At 36.1% G+C, this 19,721-nt stretch overlaps 1 protein-coding gene across 1 annotated transcript in view; it reads left to right on the top strand.

The window, feature by feature from the left end:
- The window catches only part of CPS1 (carbamoyl-phosphate synthase 1), a 155,396-nt gene extending 139,100 nt beyond the window's left edge, over window positions 1-16,296 (top strand). Inside the window, exons 33-39 of the mRNA XM_032754661.2 lie at window positions 643-813; window positions 3,303-3,377; window positions 6,331-6,429; window positions 13,020-13,079; window positions 13,844-13,956; window positions 15,126-15,255; window positions 16,012-16,296. Of these exons, the coding sequence (XP_032610552.1) occupies window positions 643-813; window positions 3,303-3,377; window positions 6,331-6,429; window positions 13,020-13,079; window positions 13,844-13,956; window positions 15,126-15,255; window positions 16,012-16,110 (747 nt within the window). The 3' untranslated portion in view covers window positions 16,111-16,296. The remainder of the gene's footprint in view (window positions 1-642; window positions 814-3,302; window positions 3,378-6,330; window positions 6,430-13,019; window positions 13,080-13,843; window positions 13,957-15,125; window positions 15,256-16,011) is intronic.
- The last annotated feature ends 3,425 nt before the right edge of the window (window positions 16,297-19,721 follow it).

Raw genomic sequence — 19,721 nt, 5'->3', positions numbered from 1 at the left:
TCCTGTGCTTGGTTAGGGATAGATCATAAAAGACTTCAAGGTAGATTTTGTATTGTGAACTGGATCTTGCAAAATGGTTGGAATTTTGACAAGTTAAGGATGGTAGAGAGATTATTACACATAGATAGAACATCATCTGTAAAGGTGAGAAAAGAGCATATTTGGAGACAGTAAATAGTTCATTGAGTGAGATGATTTTACTGAGTAAAATGGGTGAACTGGGAAAGTAAGATTGAGGCCAGGAGGGTAGTATAAGATAAAGATAGTGAGGTCCATTGAAGCAAGAGGACAGAAGGCCTTCAGGGACTAGACTTTAATCTGAAGCCATTGGACATCCAGTGGAGGTTTTCAGGAGGGGTATGGCATTATTTGAGGTCTGCATTAAACTAAACCTGTCAGCAGTACATGGGAATGCAATTTGGAAAAAGGCATGAAAGAAAGTTGGAGTTGAAAGATACTGACTGAAAGTATCAGGAAAAATCCAAGCAGTGAGGAGAAAAGAGACAAGATTAGCAAAACTCTTGTTTTTTATTAGCTGGCCCCCAGTTAATAACAGCTGGAAACCAGTGGTAGAGAGAATGTTAATATTGTTGTTACTGGCTCTCAATGTCCTCTTTCTCATTTTGAATTTTATCTCTTCAGGTGATTGAGTGTAACTTGAGAGCTTCTCGATCCTTCCCCTTTGTTTCCAAGACTCTTGGGGTTGACTTCATTGATGTGGCCACCAAGGTGATGATTGGAGAGAATGTTGATGAGAAACCTCTTCCAACATTGGACCATCCCATAATTCCTGCTGACTATGTTGCAATTAAGGTAACATTTTCAAAAATTTGTTAGTCATTTTATGAGTTCTAGTGAAATTAAAAGAACAATTTGTCATCAAAAATCTTGTTACTTTTAAAACCTTCTAACTAAAGGGTTGGACTAGGGATTTACGTTTCCTTTCAATAATGTACTGCAGTTGTACTATAGGCAACTTTATGTGAACTATTGTACATTTCAAAAAAATTTTTAAAACCATCTAGAATTGCATAACTTCAAAACCAAGTAGCTGAGTGAATTATAAGTTTTTTTGCAGCTGACACATGATGGTACTAGTTTAGCTGGTAAATAGAAATCCAGGACATACTTTGCTAGGATAAAGCTTGAATTGTGCCAACTCTTACATGACTTTTGTAAAAAGGGTTACCCTGTGGGGTTGATTAAATTCCTACCACATTGAGCACCTTTGCTTAGTACATATTTTCTTCAGTGGCATGATTTTTCCATTGAAAAATTGAGACAGCTGTTGCTATATGTGGTGCTGTGAGGTTGTTGAAATTGATAACACCTTTATAAAGAGTGACCAGGAATATTTAAAATTTGTTCACTAATTTCCAATACATATGTATATTTTAAATAATACCTTAATAATAAAGCCATTGCGATCTCCTAGCTGCATCACTATGATTGTGCACAGAATTATGACCTTTAACTACTTGGCTGGACAGGCATGAGGATTAGTGATATATAAACATTTGAATTACACAGATCAAGAGCACAATAAAATTAATATTAATATATTTATGTAACATTAATATTGATATATTTATGTAAAATTGACAAATTTCTGATGTTTTCAAAAGGTTTCTGTTCCTCTATGTACTAGTGACATCAGCCATAATTGTGTTACAGCTTAGACTTGGACTTTTGACTTTTATGATGGGAACTTTAAGTTGAAGCTGTGAATTTAAAAATCTGTATTAATCTTGCTTAAGCTGATAATGTAGGATGCCTTGACTTTTACAGTGCATTGAGATGGAATGTGACTTTTTATGTTGGGAGGAGGGGTGGCATTTTATTCATTGAGACTATGACACAAACATATATTGTTAAATCTTTTAGTAGAAAAATAGAGAAATTTTTTTTGAGACCAACGAGTAGTAGTCACTGAAAAATATTTTTTCACTGGAGATTCTATATATGGATTTTAAGTTCATGTTTCTTTATTCATAGTCATAGGAGTATGCTTATTTCTTTTAGTAAATTGATATATGAATTTTTAACTAAAAATAATATTGATGGATAGAGATGCATTTTTTTTTTTTTTTTTTTTTTTTTTTGAGATGGAGTCTTGCTCTGTCTCCCTGGCTGGAGTGCAGTGCCATGATCTCAGCTCACTGCAACCTCTGCCTTCCAGGTTCAAGCGATTCTCCCTCCTCAGCCCCCCAAGTAGCTGGGATTACAGGCACATGCCACCATGCCCAGCTAATTTTTGTATTTTTTAGTAGAGATGGGGTTTTGCCATGTTGGCAAGGCTGGTCTTAAACTCCTGACCTCAGGTGATCCACCTGCCTCGGCCTCCCAAAGTGCTGGGATTACAGGTAGATATGCATTTTTTAAATGCACTGTATCTTCTAGCTTACTCATTCCCTAGTTAGCATTGTATATAAATCTTAATTTTTTTCAAATTACTCATTCATTTTCAATCTTAATAGCCCTAGTGAGGCTAATGGGTATCAACAGATGGGGAAATAGGGAAGCTGAAGTGCAGAAATATGTAACTTGACCAAGATGATCCAGTGAAATGACTCCCAAGCTAGAATTCCCATCATAATTTAGATTGGGTGCCAGAATCAATGGAGGAATTGATAAAATTCCTCCATGTACCAGATAAGTGGACATATAGCAAGAAACAAGAACTTAGTTTTCAATGAATTGCATCAGTAAAATAAATGAAAAGGAGGCACTCCTATACTCTAGTTCATATGAAAGTTCTGTGCAAAAGTGTTTCCAAGCAGAATGTTTTTCAAAGCTTTTAAGAGGTGTCAACAACAGTTTAATGTTTCAGAAGCTGGCTTACAGACAGCCATTTCTGGCAAGGTGGCTTGTTGCAAGTTCAAATGATCAGAACAAGAAGAGGAATGTTTCCAAAGCCTATCAAAGAGAAAAAATGTGTTTGAACTCTGTCTGGAGAGACCAATGCCCAGTGGACTTTGAAATCATTCCAATAGGAATATGCATGGGCCAGATTAGAAATACTGGTCCAGACTGGTCTCAGGGGCCCTATTTACAGAATTAATTTGTGATTATTTAACCTAAAGTTTTGGCCAAGAGCTCAAGAAATTCTTGGAATGGACTTTTAAAGCTATCTTTCAAGTCGGATGCTTGGACCCAAGAGATTTTTTACATGTCTACTGTAGCCTAAGTGAACTCTGTGAGAGATGATTCGCTAAATGTATTTATCCTCTCTTATTCATTTTCTACTTTTCCCTCACATAATTTTTCTCCCTGTTTTTTTTTTTTTTTTTTTTCCCCGACAGGCTCCCATGTTTTCCTGGCCCCGGTTGAGGGATGCTGACCCCATTCTGAGATGTGAGATGGCTTCCACTGGAGAGGTAACTAGTTAATTATCCATGGAAGCTTTCATTAAATCTACTTTGAAATCTATGGTTTTATGATTTGAATACAGTAAAATAAAGGGAATAAAAATGTCTGCTATCAGAGTAAGACTCAAAGGGCTTATGAATTTTGAATTTAAAAAATATTTTACTTCTATTTGGAATAGGGTCTAAATTCTTGTTTATATTTTAACATGGGAATATAATACACATGTTCCTAATTCATTTTTACATGAGAACATCTTCCAGGTATTTATCTAGACATCCAAGTAAATATCTTCTGTGTCTTACTTTCTATTTAAAGGTTCTCAGGTATCTCTGTAACAGCACCTCATTCCCTGCCTTGCTGCCATGAAATTAGATCATTTGATTTTTACTAGTAATATGGAGAATGACAGCATTATAAAGATCATAGACCTAAACATTGTGGAATCTGCAGATACATACAAAATTTCAGGACTACTTTTAACCTCCTGGGGATTATCTAAAAACTATAATGGAATCGGCCACTGGATGTCCCTCTTCACTTGTGTTGGGGCTGTGTCAGCTGAAGGTTTCTTTAGGATTGTGAAATGTGTTTCTTGTAAAGAGCTGTCAGATTCTAGAAAGTTCTCTCCATGTCAGTGTCAGGACATTTTATGAATCACCTAGCCCTTGACAGACTTACTAGATACAACCTTCAGATTCTCATCAGAGCACATCGGAGTGGCGAGATCAGACTGTGAGCCATCACTGTTTCCTCTTGGTATTAAGGAACACCTAAAAGGAGAAAATACTTAATTGCAACAAAGTATGTGATGTTTTATATGGTTGCCTGGTTACAAGTAAGATCTGTGATGAGAAGCCAAGTGAGACAAGAAGGCAGTCAATCAGGAATAAATGGCTGTCCTGTTTGTATTTGGACTCTTAGAAAGGGGACTCTTTGCCACTTTGTTGCTTCTTTTAATTTAAGGGCAAAAAACCTTACTTTTAAATGAGGGTGCTATGTACGTTTCATCTCCAGTCGGTTTAAGGAGACAGTCTTCAGGTTCATCTTGATACCATGGTCATTACTACTAGTAATGCTGATTTTAGCTGGCCCAGGGTTCAGATCAGAGAGATATCTATTTTCCCTCTTACTGGTTTTTTTTTTTTTCTTTCTTCCTTTTTTTTTTTTTTTTTTTTTGAAACGGAGTTTTGCTCGCTCTTGTTGCCCAGGCTGGAGTGCAGTGGCATGATCTCAGCTCATTGCAACCTCTGCCTCCTGGGTTCAAGCGATTCTCCTGCCTCAACCTCCTGAGTAGCTGGGATTACAGGCATGCACCACCACGCCCGGCTAATTTTGTATTTTTAGTAGAGCATTTCTCCATGTGGGTCAGGCTGGTCTCGAACTCCTGACCTCAGTTGATCCGCCCACTACAGACATGAGCCACCGCACCCGGCCCATGCTGTTTTCTTTAGCATGGCAAATTTGTTTTCAGTGCTTATGTTCATTCTGCATCCATACATATGTTATGGGAGTTATTGACATATAAAAATAAGAAAGAATGAGAAATTCAGCTCCCCTTTGTTATATCTGTTTCTCAAGTATAAAGAGAATTCTTCTTCCATTATTTGAAAGTCATATTTCCAAGTGTCATACAGTATAATATTACGAGGTCTGTTTTATTACTGAAATCAGAATTCTAGCTTAGTAAAATCTTAATTATGCTTCGAAGAGACATTTTCAGTGTCCAAATGGCTTGTTGTAGGATTAAACATCCAGCTACTGATATAAGTAAGGGGCATTTTATGTTCCTAGTGGTAAAATGGGGATATTAGTCCTAATCTTTAATGGCACATTTAACTACTTTTTATGGTTCTGTAGAAAATTTTCAAAACCTCGTCTGCGTTGTTGCATCTGCACTATGAGGGGATTACCCAATTATTTTCAGTAGAATTTGAGACTCATTAACTTAGGTTGACCTTATTTAAGTTAGTTGCCCAGCACTTGACTGAGTAAAATGTTCACTGTGGAGAGAAAAGCAGCAGCCGCATGTGCTGGTGACCAGCTGAAGGTTATAGTCATAAGAACTTTTCTTGCACAGAAATGGTAATTTGCTTAAGAAATGAATTTAGCCATCAGTGGTATTTACTCTAATGGTGGTTCTGTACCTGTGCCAAATGATGATATACATGGCAGAATTGACTCCTATCAGGTTCAAATATACCACTTGTTCTATAATTACGTTGGCTATTTGACTTGTAGTTATATTGTAGCACAATTACCATAAACCTAAATGGAACTTCTGCATACCCTAACATTACTATATATGTTAGTTTGTTTGGAATTGTTTTTTCCCCATTTGGCTGTGGTATTCAGGACTAGTAGCAGGATATTTTGGTTCACTTTATGAAAATGATGTTTTTAAAAAACAGGTTCCTTTGAGGTTTTCATGGAGTTATTAAATTTCTCAGAAGGCTGTTTCATAAGCTCTATGAAATGACTCCAAACCAATTCAGCAGTTATGCATTTCTGCTACTGACCGGTAAATTCATGCACGGCTGCATAGTATATATGACACATACTGTTATTTAAACAGTAAGTCATATTAACATTCGGAAACTTACCACATTATGGACCAGAAGCTGTGATTTGTATCCAAATAACTCTCAGTAGAATCCAGTTATGTTGCTCCATTGAGTGTTGTTGGATAGAGAAAGAATTGCTTATTCATTCATTATGCTTAATTAAAAATATAAGATACATCTGCCCTGGCCAGCCTTTTAATCCCTGGATTCAGATTGCACAGTCTTTGGGCAACATTAATAAAATCTACAGAAGGAGTCTATGAGTAAAGTACTTTCCATTTGTGTGGTGCATGTGCGTGTGTGTGTGTGTGTGTGTGTGTATTTTAATTTTAATTTTTGGTAGGAGTGGTTGACTATTCTTTGCATCCTCTATTTTAATTTTGTATTTATTTCTAAACAGGTGGCTTGCTTTGGTGAAGGTATTCATACAGCCTTCCTAAAGGCAATGCTTTCCACAGGATTTAAGATACCCCAGAAAGGCATCCTGATTGGCATCCAGGTAAGTGGTTTGTGGCTGTGTGCTTGCCCATGGTCATACACGGTGAGTGGGGAGGGATAGGGTAGAACGTTAATTGTGGTATAGAGGAAGGGAGATCTGTTTTACGTTTCCGTTTATGGCAACTTACAGGAAGAAGGGACATTTGTTCTCTGTTTGCTTCCTGATTTTGCCTTCTGTTGCATCAGCCCATGCAAAAATAAAATACAGACAGAAAGAAAATGTTTCTAGCAAAGGCATATTTGTTCTAAATGGGATGCAGGGTACTTTAAAAAAATGAATCTCTTATTCTTTGGTTTTGTCTTTTCTATATGTTTTACTCTTAGCTCTCCATCCTTAGTTCCTGAACATAGGCATTATATGAGGTTGGGTCTCACTTCCTCTGTTTCTCTTGATATTTCTCTGTCTCTTGATTTTCCCCTTGCCAACTCATCCATGTTATAGTACCTACTCTTCTGTCTATAACTACCATCTGTAAATCCTCAGCCATCCCATATTTCCAACAATCTGCTGGATACCTCCACTTGAATGTCTCAAATCCGACATTTCTCAAACTGAAGTCATATCTGTTCTCTCCTGACCATCTCCCCTTCCTTCCTTTCATTCATTCAGTCCTTCACATTTCAATCACTTCTAAATGCCAAGGATTCAAAGGTGAATACATGGATGTTATTTGATTAAATTTCTCAACACTCCAGATTGAAAGTTTTTGAAGGGTAGTGACTTAATGGGCCTAATACAGTCAGCTCATTTCATAGTACACTGTGGAAGTTCTTGAAATATTATTCATTGGTAAGCCTTCTAGGTCAAAGTAGGGTGAAATGAATATCTTTATGCAATAAAAATGCATTGTCAATTTATTGATGTAAGTTAAATATAAATCTTAGGGCAAAATGATAGGAAACTTCTATTACTATTTGGAATGCTTTTTATTACTATTTAGAACTACTTCTATTACTAATTGCAAGAGTGTACAAATTGTCCTGTTTATAAATTTCCTGAAAAAATACTAGAGGCTTCCCAACTGGTCATTCATTTTTATTTGAGATTAGCAATTCTTGGGTCCTATAAAAAAACAACAAATGGTCTTATATAATATCCCTGCTGTGCTTTTAATAAGCTCAAACTCTGCATGGCTACCTAAAAATCAATAAAAATATAATTAGAACAGTACCAGGTATTCTCAAGCCAGTGGGTGATTATTTTAGATTCCATCTCATTAGGGTGTCTTAATATTAGCAAATTAGACTCTGGAGACTATACAGGTAGTGGCTTTGGAGAAGTTTCTGCAAAGAGTAACTTGGGATTTTGCTTTATAAAGGTACCAGAAGGACGATGGTGAATAGTTAGAGCAGAGGCTAACAAGATGACTTGCAATTGTGAAGCTTAATGGCAGTTTAGAGACAAATCACACCATATGATAGACTCATCACGCTATAAATGGGTATTAAGTATTATTAAGTCCCAAGTAGGAGAATATTTGCCCAACTTCCAGTTATGGCTTAAAGTTTAATGTGAGACCTGGGGGCATTCAGAGGAGACCATGCCCTTAGTCCACATCTTCACATCTAATCATAATAGTGCTAACATTTTAAAATGCCACTTTAAGAAGGCAGTGATGTATAAAATTGTGCCTTGTTTGGTTCTAGTGCTGCAGGGAAATGTGAAGCAAAAATTAATTTGATCCCTATGAAGTATTTGTGTAATTTTGGCATTAGTGGACAGAATTTTGCTTTGTAGGGGAAAAAAGGGTTTGTTAGAAAAAATAATGTTTTCTTAAAGCAGTGAGAGCTGGCTGTTGAAAATCTACCTTTCAATGCTTTCCTTTTTAAAGAAATAAATGTTCTAGCAGCTACATGAGTTGTTGCAAAGAACTTTCTGCACATGAGAGCATACGGACAGAGATTTAAAAATATTAAAAAGTACTTAAAGAATACTTAATAAAATTATACTTAAGAAAATATTTACAGCCATGGTAAAATTGATCAGCTAATGCATAGTTTCTTCATTACTATATGTAGGATTTTCATTCATGGTGTTTTTAAAAATGCTTAGTCTGATAAACTGAAAAAGCATGACAGAATATACTAAATAGAGAGTTAATAGCTATAAAACTTACTTGGCTACTTCTTAGTTAGTATGGGGCCAAATCTAATCTCAACTTTTTACCGCAGCTTCATAGCGATTGCAGATAAAATAATTAGGGTTCCATATTTTAGGATACATTGTACTTTTAAAAAGCATTTTATTTAACATGGTCCTACTTGGTCAGAAGAACTCATATAAACACTTTTGGATATATAAAGTTAGAACTGAAAAATAGCACAAAAAAGGACTGCTAATATATAAATGGGGGTTAGGGATAGTAAGTCCAATGGAAGGCATCTAGTTGAAGGTGAGTTATGTTACGAAGTTCCAAGAGAACTGGTTATATGGCAGTCTTTCTAACTTTTAAATTTCTTCTCTCTTTCCCACCCTACTCCTTTACACATACAGACTCTCTGTTTCTGGTCTTCCAAAGTTAAATCCAATGGGTCAAAGTACCTGGAAAGTTTGAAATATTCATAACATCAATCTTATAACTAGGACTTAGGATAAAATAATCAAGATGTAGATTTTGTCAAAGGATTCTTCGCAATCTATTACAGGCCTTGTGTCTCTACCAAGGCATTTCTAACACAAGAAAGGCATAATACAGGTTTATGTGGCAACAAAAATCATCTTTGATTTTCCTGTAATATTTCTAGCCACATTTCATCGCATTAGGATTTATTTTTAGCTGCCGTGAGTAGGCAATCTGCCTTGTTTTGAAGTTTTCTGGAAGACCCTTTAACAATAAATGATTTACTCTAGAGTAGATCAAGAGCACTCACTGTGTTTTCCTCTCTGATTGGGCTATTCAGTGATGCTCGTGGAGTGGCAAGTACCAATCTGACATCTGCGCTTCAGCATCGCTCAGAAACACAAAGCAAGCATTTTATTTGCAATGACAACTCCAAGTGACATGAATAACCTTTTATCTTTAATATGGAATCATTAGGAACAACCATAGAGTTGTCAATCCAGAGGTCCCCGTAGAATCCACAGGCATCACATAGTATTAACTTGGCTTTCTTTTCTGTAGCCTGGAGTTGGATAAATGTGAAAAGGATCATTGGAGGAAATATATATTTTTTTCACTTTTAAAGGACTGTCTTCTTTATAAACATTTCCAAGAAAAGAAATCAGCTTGTACTTTTCACCTTTTATAACGAATGGTTTCTTACGCAGGTATTTTCAATCAGCTTTTAAATCTGAGGCTACTCAGATGCAAGCTGACGGCTGTAATTTCTTTTTGTAGAGAGGCTGTTTAAGTGTCACAATTGTTCAATACATGTTTGATAGAAGTTTATAATGTGCCTATGGAAGCCAACACCCAGACCAGAAGGTAGAGTGGTTTCCTGGCTGGGAACTGTCAATACTGTCATGTTGGATATTTATCTTTTCCACCTGGGGGACAACACTGAAACAGCTCCATAATGAGGTTCTGCCTGGTGTCTGCAGGTCTTAAAGGACTTGCTGACTTATTTTACTTTAAAATGGCAAAGAAAAAAATTACATTCTAGTACTCCTCCCTCAATGTTTTTCATGGTGATTTTAGCCAAGGTTAATGCAATCTTGACCTCATATTACACAATGAGTGAAGGATAGTCTTCCTATCCCCTATTCTCCCCTTTCCCAAACTTAAGTATGCATCAAAATCACCTGCAGCGTTTGTAAAACAACAAACTGCTAAGATCCACTCCAGAGTTCCTGATTCAATAGATCTGGGGTGGGGTTCAAATTTTCATATTTTTAATAAATTCCCAGGTAATGCTGATGCTACTCTCCCCGGGGACCACAATTTGAGAACCACGCTGCTTGAGCAATGGTACTTTAGAAACCTGGTTAAAAGTTATGTTAGCACTTATTATTGTCAAACATATTATCAGGGAATTTTTGCTAGGGGAAAGTATAAAAGATTGAGAGAAGTTGAGTGCATGATTAATGTATCAATTAGGAAGTGTTGGAGATCATTATGCTGAGCCTTCTAATATGACTTGGTACTTACTGAAGTCTATTCTGTGTTTAGCAGAGAGTCACAATGTAATGTTCCGTATTAGGGGTATTTAACAACATTCAGAAGTTCATTTTGGACATTTCATATATATTTGTTACATACCAAGGAATCTTAAAACATGAAAAAAAGTTATATGCCATCAAATTTAGCCCTTTGCCTTTTCTGAGGAGAATGAAACTTGAATTGTCTTATTCTTCTGTCTAACCAATTGTCCTGATGTCACTAAGAGTTATTCTCTAATTTTTTACTTTTTTTTTTGTTTTTATGTCTAACCATGAGCTTCTTGCATCTAAGCTCATTTCTTTCTGTTTGGTCCTAAGTGGAAATGAAAAGTTACTGTCCTGGGCATGGTTACAATTCATGTTCTAGAAGGCAGTCATGAATAACCCCTGAGCCTGCCTCAGCTGAAATTCATCCAGTTACATTTATCTTTTCTATTTGCCAATAGTTTCCTCTTATAAAACTGCAGTTCTGGGATTGAGAGGACCAGAATCTGAAAGAATTTTATATTTGAACATAGTCTTTGGGGTCTTTTCTTAGGATTTAGATCTATGCTCAGAAATCCTCTGCAAGTAAATATTAGGGGGTGTTATGGGGTAAACATTATCAAAATTGTGCAAGGATCATATATGTTTTATTGTCACAGTTCTTAGTTTCTGACTCTGAAATAAGATCATTTGATTTTTTCCAGCCATCACTAATATGGTTTATAAACAGATTACAAGACATTTGCTGAAGTAACCAGCTTATGTCATCCGTTTAAAACCTTTTTACAAGGGAAACCAACAAGAATGTTCCTATTTAAAGAAGAATGGATATGTTTTTAACAGTATATGATTTTAAATACGCCAGCTCAGTTACTCAGACACTCATGTTAATGAAGTCAAGGTCAGGGTTTGATCTTTGGGTAGGTCACCTAGTGTTGTTTTCTTTCATTCTGACCACTATCTTGCAAATACTAGCTCTTGATCACAGGAAGTATGTTCAGAACTAGGGAACTCCTGATGGCAATGGTCAGGAATCCAGGGAAGGTAGGGGCTGGACACTGCACAGGTCTACCTGGGATCCTAGGAAGGACACAGCAATGGACTGCAGGAAAATATCTGAACAGTGAGATGGAGCATTAGGGAAGCCTGTGTGGAAATGAAATGCATATAAATGAGGGGGCAGTCGGTTTGGGTGGTAAGTGTAATCATGGGTAGAGGAACCCACGCTTGGAAACTAGGATGTAAGGGCAGGAATCTAGTTTTTAGGGGGGCTGAAAAAACGATTATTGTAATTATAATAATATTAAGAAATATTAATAGGCAAGTAACTGTGCTAAATTATAGTACTAACACTTAAGTAGTGCTTACTTCTAAATTAGTTTATTGAACACTCTTACTAATGGAAGAACTGTTACTATTCCTGTTTAACAGATGAGGAAACTGCATCATAGAGTTGTTAAGTAAGATATTCAAGGTCACACAGTTTAATAAGGTGTGGAGCCTCAAAAAGTTGAAATACTACTATTGTCATCACTGTTTTAGAAATGAAGAAATGAAGGCCAAAGACATTAACTTTTTCAAGCACATATCGCTAGTGAATGGTGAAAGCCAGAATTTGAAATGCAGCTAACTGACTTCAGAGCTCATTCGTTCGCTACAAATTCTTATTGCCTCAGAGTAAATGAAAAAATGAGTTCCAATGATTGTGTTATTGCAGGGACTAGTGCATGAGCTACTAGGAAAATGGCCTAGTTATTGAAGAGCAGTACAAAATTAGAACTTAGAAATAAGAGCAAGTTGAGGCTGGGTACAGTGGCTCACGCCTGTAATCTCAGCACTTTGGGAGGCTGAGGCGGGCGGATCACCTGAGGTCGGGAGTTTCAGACCAGCCTGACCAACATGGAAAAACCCCATCTCTACTAAAAATACAAAATTAGCTGGGCATGGTGGTGGATGCCTGTAATGCCAGCTACTTGGGAGGCTGAGGGAGGAGAATCACTTGAACCCGGGAGGCAGAGGTTGCCAGTGAGCCAAGATTGTGCCATTGCACTCCAGCTTGGGCAACAAGAGCAAAAAACTCCGTCTCAAAAAAAAAAGAAAAAGAAATAAGAGCAGGTTGAATAGGCAAAACAGCTAGCCTGACTCGGTACTGGCTTCTAACTTACATATCTTTTAAGTTCTCCCTGACCAGGAAAAGGATCCTTGTAGAACTGGAGTGGATCTGAACTTACAAAGACCAAGTGGATTAAATAGAGAATAAAAGGAGTTAAGAACAAGGTGAAAAGCAGGGATCAAGAAAATGTGGATGGAATTTCATCTAAATTATCTTGAGCTAAAACTCACACTCACCGTAGAAGGATAAAAGGATAAAACTTGTCATTTTTTAATATAAAGCATCCAGCAACATGTGGCATTGTCTTTTAAGATGTAAGGAAATACCATATTGCATATGACTAAATGAAGAGCATGTATGTCTAAAAAGTGAATTTTGTGAAATTCCTTTTCAGCAATCATTCCGGCCAAGATTCCTTGGTGTGGCTGAACAATTACACAATGAAGGTTTCAAGGTATGTTCATTAGTTTTAAGTTGTTTTCTGTCAGCATAGAATCTGTCCACAAATCAAAATGTTGCAGAATATTGAAAAAGAAATAGCCCAAAATATGTCCTTTTGATAATGAAAGGTTTAACTAACTTGGTAGTTTCAAAACTTAGAGGAAAATCATTAAAAAGACTGGTATTAACTTTTAACAAAATTATCACAAATTCAATAGAAGTTGCCAGCTAAAAACTGAGAAAGTTTAGCTTAAGCACAATTGAGACAAAGTTCCAATACATTTCCATATGTTTTTCCTTTTTTTGTTTTCATATGAGGTTATAGATTCTAGCTGTGACAGTTACAGGCAAAACTTCTTTGCAGTGAATACCTCCACACAAAGCCTGGTTGAGTAAAACGAAATTATTCCCAAGGCTTATGATGGGCCTGTGGCCATGGGGATTTGTTGACCTGCTAGCAAGGTATTAGCCATGGATAATTGAGACATTATTAAATTTATGAGAAATTGTCATTGAATTATTTAATTCAAATTAAATATATAATTATTAAAATGGAAAAGCAAATAAAATTGAGGTTCTTAAGTTTTTTAAATCACTGCAAATATATAAAAAATATTTAAAGTGCCCATGCCTCTGGACTCTGAGTCCAAGTCTCTATCCATGGCACTATACTACTCTTCATGTTCAGCAATTTCTTCTTTATGTTTTAAATTACATGTTCCATAAAAATAAGAAATCACTGTGATACAGTAATTGATTTTTTCATTTTAAATGCAGCTGTTTGCCACAGAAGCCACATCAGACTGGCTCAACGCCAACAATGTCCCTGCCACCCCAGTGGCATGGCCGTCTCAAGAAGGACAGAATCCCAGCCTCTCTTCCATCAGAAAGTAAGAACTAGGCATACTGTTTTCTGAAATAATTTAGAGGATTAACTTTGAGAACCAGTATATGAATATTTCACCTTACTTGATTGCAAGCCTTTTAAAACAAATTTAAAAATGAATACATTTGTGGATGACTGTCAAGCTTCACTCTCCATTACTATGGAATATATAACATCATGTGTACATGGTGATATGAAACGTGTTTCAAAATACTTCTTAGTAAGGATACTTTCCTTGATTGAAACAAGTGAGAGCATGAAGAATGTAATGTAGCACTTTATATTTCATGTCAAACTTATATTGTGTATAGATAAGTATATCAAGTATAAGATGACCAGCTATATTTCACTAAGGTTGTGCATCATAAATCAATTGGTTGAGCACTTACTACATACAGGAACCTATGTTGAGTACTATGATGATGTCATCCATTGGATTACCTAATTTTCATTCCTTGACCAGGTTTTTATGCCTTAGACCATGTCATCATTAGATTTTGTAAGACATTTTATTTCAGCAGATTGTGTGAATCTTCAGGAATACCATTGCATCAGCCCTTAAAGATCTACATGGCAAAAGTGCACGGGAGATAATTCTCTACTATTTTAAGACAGTACAGCCTACAGAATGGCTGTGCCATTCTATGCAATATGTTATTTGTTAGCGTTCTTGAGAAGCCAACACATAAATTATTATCACTTTAATAAAATAATGGCATTGTGTTCAAACCTTAGCAGGCTTCCAAGGATGTAATAGCTCTGTGTTTGGGGCATTGTAAAACAATAATTAGCACTACTTAGGAGGCAATAGAGTTCATGTGGGAGTGGGAGCATGGGGGTGAAAGTGCATTCAATGGTGGAGGGATCACCTCTTTTTAAAAAATAAGTAAATATCTATCAAATTACCAGTTCTTAATGAGTGAACAGATAGCATTTTAAAGAGAAAACAAACATCTGCATTCCATTAGACTTGCACCAGAATTCCTTCAAGAACACAATATAATCCCTATATAAGTGTAATTTAAACATCTACTTAGCAATAGAGGAGGGCAGATGGCAGTCAACTCAGCATGGCATTGACTTGAATGGCTAAGAGAGCAATTTATGTAAGTATCTTATAAACTAACCATAAAATATGCCTTTTTGTCTATAAGTTTTTGTTTATTTTTCCAGATTGATTAGAGATGGCAGCATTGACCTAGTGATTAACCTTCCCAACAACAACACTAAATTTGTCCATGATAATTATGTGATTCGGAGGACAGCTGTTGACAGTGGAATCCCTCTCCTCACTAATTTTCAGGTATAGTCTTTTCCTTGGATATAGACTGGATGGGAGTTTTATTTCTGTGCCTCCCTTAAGGGTGTAATCAGTAGATGCACATCTCTCTTTTCCCCTCTTTGTAACTTTCAGAATAGAGAGGAATTTTTAATAATCTAAAATAATGATGCTAACATGGTAGCTCGTGGCTTAAATGGGACAGTTGGTGATCAAGCAATTGAGATAATCAAAGGACATGAATGGCCATGGCTCTCTCCTTACAATTATCCTTTGAGTAAAAAGTGACAGCATGACATGGAATAAAGATACAAACTTTTATTTATTTCATTGTTTCTAAATGAAAGCCACCACATAAAAGCAACAGGTTAATGATGGTCCAGATGTAGCACAAGTGCTTGTTCAATTCACAGAAAATGATTGCATGAAGCATGTTCAGTTTCACTTGGACATGACCCATCGAATTTATCACAGGGAGAAACAGAGTGGAGACTCATTAACTTTCTGCCTATCATATTTATTTTTTATTGGGAATCAGTTTTAATCCCTATGGGAGGAGAAATAAGCGTATTCACAGTGACGTCTGAGATATAAAAGAAAGTTCCCATGGTGAGGTCTGAGACATGGGAGAAAGTCTCCATTAAATAAAAAGCTTTTATGGCTTTTATCCCATACCCCTTCGAAAACTGGGGGCAGACACTTGTGACTTTCCAGTCTTGATTCATTAAAAATTCGCTTTCATCTCATGGAGGGTACTGATTCCTACCATTATATTTTCAGGTGACCAAACTTTTTGCTGAAGCTGTGCAGAAATCTCGCAAGGTGGACTCCAAGAGTCTTTTCCACTATAGGCAATACAGTGCTGGAAAAGCAATATAGAGATGCAGACACCCCAGCCCCATTATTAAATCAACCTGAGCCACATGTTATCTAAAGGAACTGATTCACAACTTTGTTTCCCAGAGATGAATATTGATACCTAAACTTTATTTCAGTTTACTTTGTTATGCCTTAATATTCTGTGTCTTTTGCAATTAAATTGTCAGTCACTTCTTCAAAACCGTACAGTCCTTCCTAAGTTACTTACTCTTCATGAGATTTCATCAATTTACTAATACCATATTTTTGGTGGACTAGGCTTGCCTATGTGCTTATTTGTAGCTTTTTACGTTTTATGGTGCTGATTAATGGTGATCAAGGTAGGAAAAGTTGCTGTTCTGTATTCTGAACTCTTTCTATACTTTAAGAGACTCTATTTTTAAAACAGTATCTGCAAATTCACGACACTTTAACGGGCAGAATACTCTAAAAACTTGATAAAATGAAACATAGATTTAATTTATGAACCTTCCATCATGATGTTTGTGTATTGCTTCTTTTTTGATCCTCATTCTCACCCATTTGGCTAATCCAGGAATATTATTATCCCTTCCCAGGATATTGAAGTTGAGAAATGTGACAGAGGTGTTTAGAGTATGGATTTCTTTTCTTTTCTTTTCTTTTCTTTTCTTTTCTTTTCTTTTCTTTTCTTTTCTTTTCTTTTCTTTTCTTTTCTTTTCTTTTCTTTTCTTTTCTTTTCTTTTCTTTTCTTTTGAGATGGAGTCACGCTCTCCAGGCTGGAGTGCAGTGGCATGATCTCGGCTCACTGCAATCTCCGTCTCCCAAGTTCAAGCGATTCTCCTGCTTTAGAGTATGGATTTCTTTAAGGAATACTGGTTTGCAGTTTTGTTTTCTGGACTATATCAGCAGATGGTAGACAGTTTTTATGTAGATTTGTTGTTGTTGTTTTTGTCATTGGATTTTAACTTGGCCTGAGTGAAATAATCAGATTTTTGTCATTCACACTGTCCCCCAGTTTCGGAATAACTTGGAAATAAGGTTCATTCCCTTAAGATGATGGATTCTGTTGAACTATGGGATTCCACACTGCACTATGAATTCCACCCACTGTAAGGGCAAGGACACCATTCCTTCTACATATAAGAAAAAAGTCTTTCCTGAAGGGCAGCCTTTGTTACTTTTAAATATTTTCTATTATTACAAGTGCTCTAATTGTGAACTTTTAAATAAAATACTATTAAGAGGTAATGCAGTTGTATCTGGTTTTATTTTATGTTGATGTACAAAAATCAGTTTACTTCTATGATAAAATAGGGTTTGGGGCCAGGATTGCATTGCTTATTTATTTTTTCCATGCAAACCCATATAGGGTATGAGAAAATTAACGTTAAAAATAAGTTTCAGCTGTTACATTTTTCATTTTTTCTTGTCCCGCCCTTGCTTTTAAGTCTCATCATAACATTATGTGGTTATATGGCTATAAACCTTCTTTGATCTGGATCCTTTCTAATGTATAACTACAACCACAGACTGATTAAAGATTGCCACAAATATATAGTAAACTTTCAAACAAATGTCTTGCATAAATCAGAAAAGTAACTTAACCCAATCAGAGGCTGACCAGCATTGTCTGATGGAAATAGTGCCAATGAGCACATTGATGCCATATCCCCAATTTACCACCAAAACTATGGCTCTGTGAAGGCCCTAAGATAATTATGCTATAACAGCTTTTATTTCTTCCTTGTTACCTCACAGTCAATTGATTACTACTTTGTATAGCTCTATATGAATGCTTTAAGTATTCATCTTCTCTTCCCCCCACTTCCTTGTTCTTCCTGTGGTCAAGACTTTCACTACTTCTTCCCTGTAATCTTTTTTTTTTTTTTTTGAGACAGAGTTTTGCTCTTGTCACCCAGGCTGGAGTGCAGTGGCACAATCTCAGCTCACTGCAACCTCCATCTCCTGGGTTCAAGCGATTCTCCTGCCTCAGCCTCCTGAGTAGCTGAGATTACAGGTGCCCGCCAACAAGCCTGGCTAATATTTTGTATTTTTAGTAGAGACAGGGTTTCGCCATGTTGGGCAGGCTGGTCCCCTGTAATCTTATAATTGTGTAATCCCTGATCACTTTGATTGATTCACCTGAAAATATTTAATGAGTTTCTTCCATGTTTCATGTGGAATATATCACAGTCTCTCCTACTCCTATTATTCTAGCATGTTTCTGTTACACATCACCAGCACCACAACCACCATCACCATAATAATTAACATTATGGAGTCCATACTATTTTTCAGGTATTTGTAAGTACTTTACATGAGTTAACCTAGTTAATCCGCAAAATATCCCTATGAGTAGGTGCTGTTATCTCCATATTATAAATAAGAAAACTTAGGCATACCGAAGTTAAGTAACATGCTCAAGGTCACACGAAATGCACTCTCACTTTTTTGTATCATATTCTGGTGAAGGTAGACATGTAAAAAGAAATCATTTCTCACAGTAAAGAAAATAATTTGCCTGCAGAGATCAGGGAAGGGCATTTTAAGGAGATGGATTCATGTGTTGTCTTGAATAATATCTTGCAGTTGCCAAGGAAGACTAGAAGGTAAGGACACTTAGGAAAACGACAAGGACGTTGTTATGACTGGAGCTCAGGGTATGTGTGGAGGGAAAGGGCTAGTAGCAGAAGCTGAGACTGGACTCTTAATGGTGGATGTTTAAACTAGGTAGAAGTTTTAAAACTTTTTATTTGGAAATAATTTTGGATTTAAATTTTAAAAGTAAAAAAATCCCCAGATTTAACTATTGGTAATATTTTACTTCATTTGCTTTATTCTACTCTTATCATCTATTTCTCTATCTAAACACACTTGACACACATATGTATTCACAGAGGAAGATAAAAATGACATGTTGACTAAAAATGAGCAGGCTGTCAGTGACCAATTTAGATATCTAACTCAATGTTTTAAATAAACAATTGTTTGCCGAAACTGTCAAAAACTCAATTAGTTAATTATTGTATTGTGAGAATTTAATAAAGGGTCCTAATTTTTATATTAATGTGAGCAGGCTATTTGTAAGATATGGTAAAATTTGAAGATTAATAATAATGAATTTAACATTGTGTCTATATAAACTCTATGTTTTTTGTTGACAAAAGGGCTTTGGAAAACCAGAAGACAGGATAGACCTCATGGTGCTGAAAATGGAATTACATTAATTTTTGTTTTGGTTGCCTTTCTGTTTTCCAACATTCCAAACTTTAAAAAGACTTAACTAGAGATAAATAACACATTTAAGATCTTTGGTTGGAGGACAGAAATGCAAGAAAGTAGAAACATTTGTGCTCAGATTTGGCAAGGCTTTGTCCTTTTGGAACACATTTATTCTTTCATATAAACATGTTAACACATTTTTAAATGTCCAAATCTATTATATATCACAAGTTCAGACAACACAGGGTCTATGTCTGTAGAGCTGAATAGCAAATCTAAGTAGCTTTTTCCATACTGAGAATTTAATGGCGTGCAAGAAGGATGGGCTCTATTGAAGAGGGAGAAAAGGAGCTCAGCCAGCTTATGAAATGAAAAGGAATAAAGAATGATCCATTTATAGATTCAGGATTTTATAGCTTTGGAGAGGT

This window comes from Hylobates moloch, unplaced genomic scaffold, assembly GCF_009828535.3.
Source record: "Hylobates moloch isolate HMO894 unplaced genomic scaffold, HMol_V3 SCAFFOLD_1, whole genome shotgun sequence".
Taxonomy (NCBI): Eukaryota; Metazoa; Chordata; class Mammalia; order Primates; family Hylobatidae; genus Hylobates; species Hylobates moloch.
The sequence above is the reverse complement of the archived record's forward strand: the minus strand, read 5'-3'. Positions and strand labels throughout refer to the sequence as shown.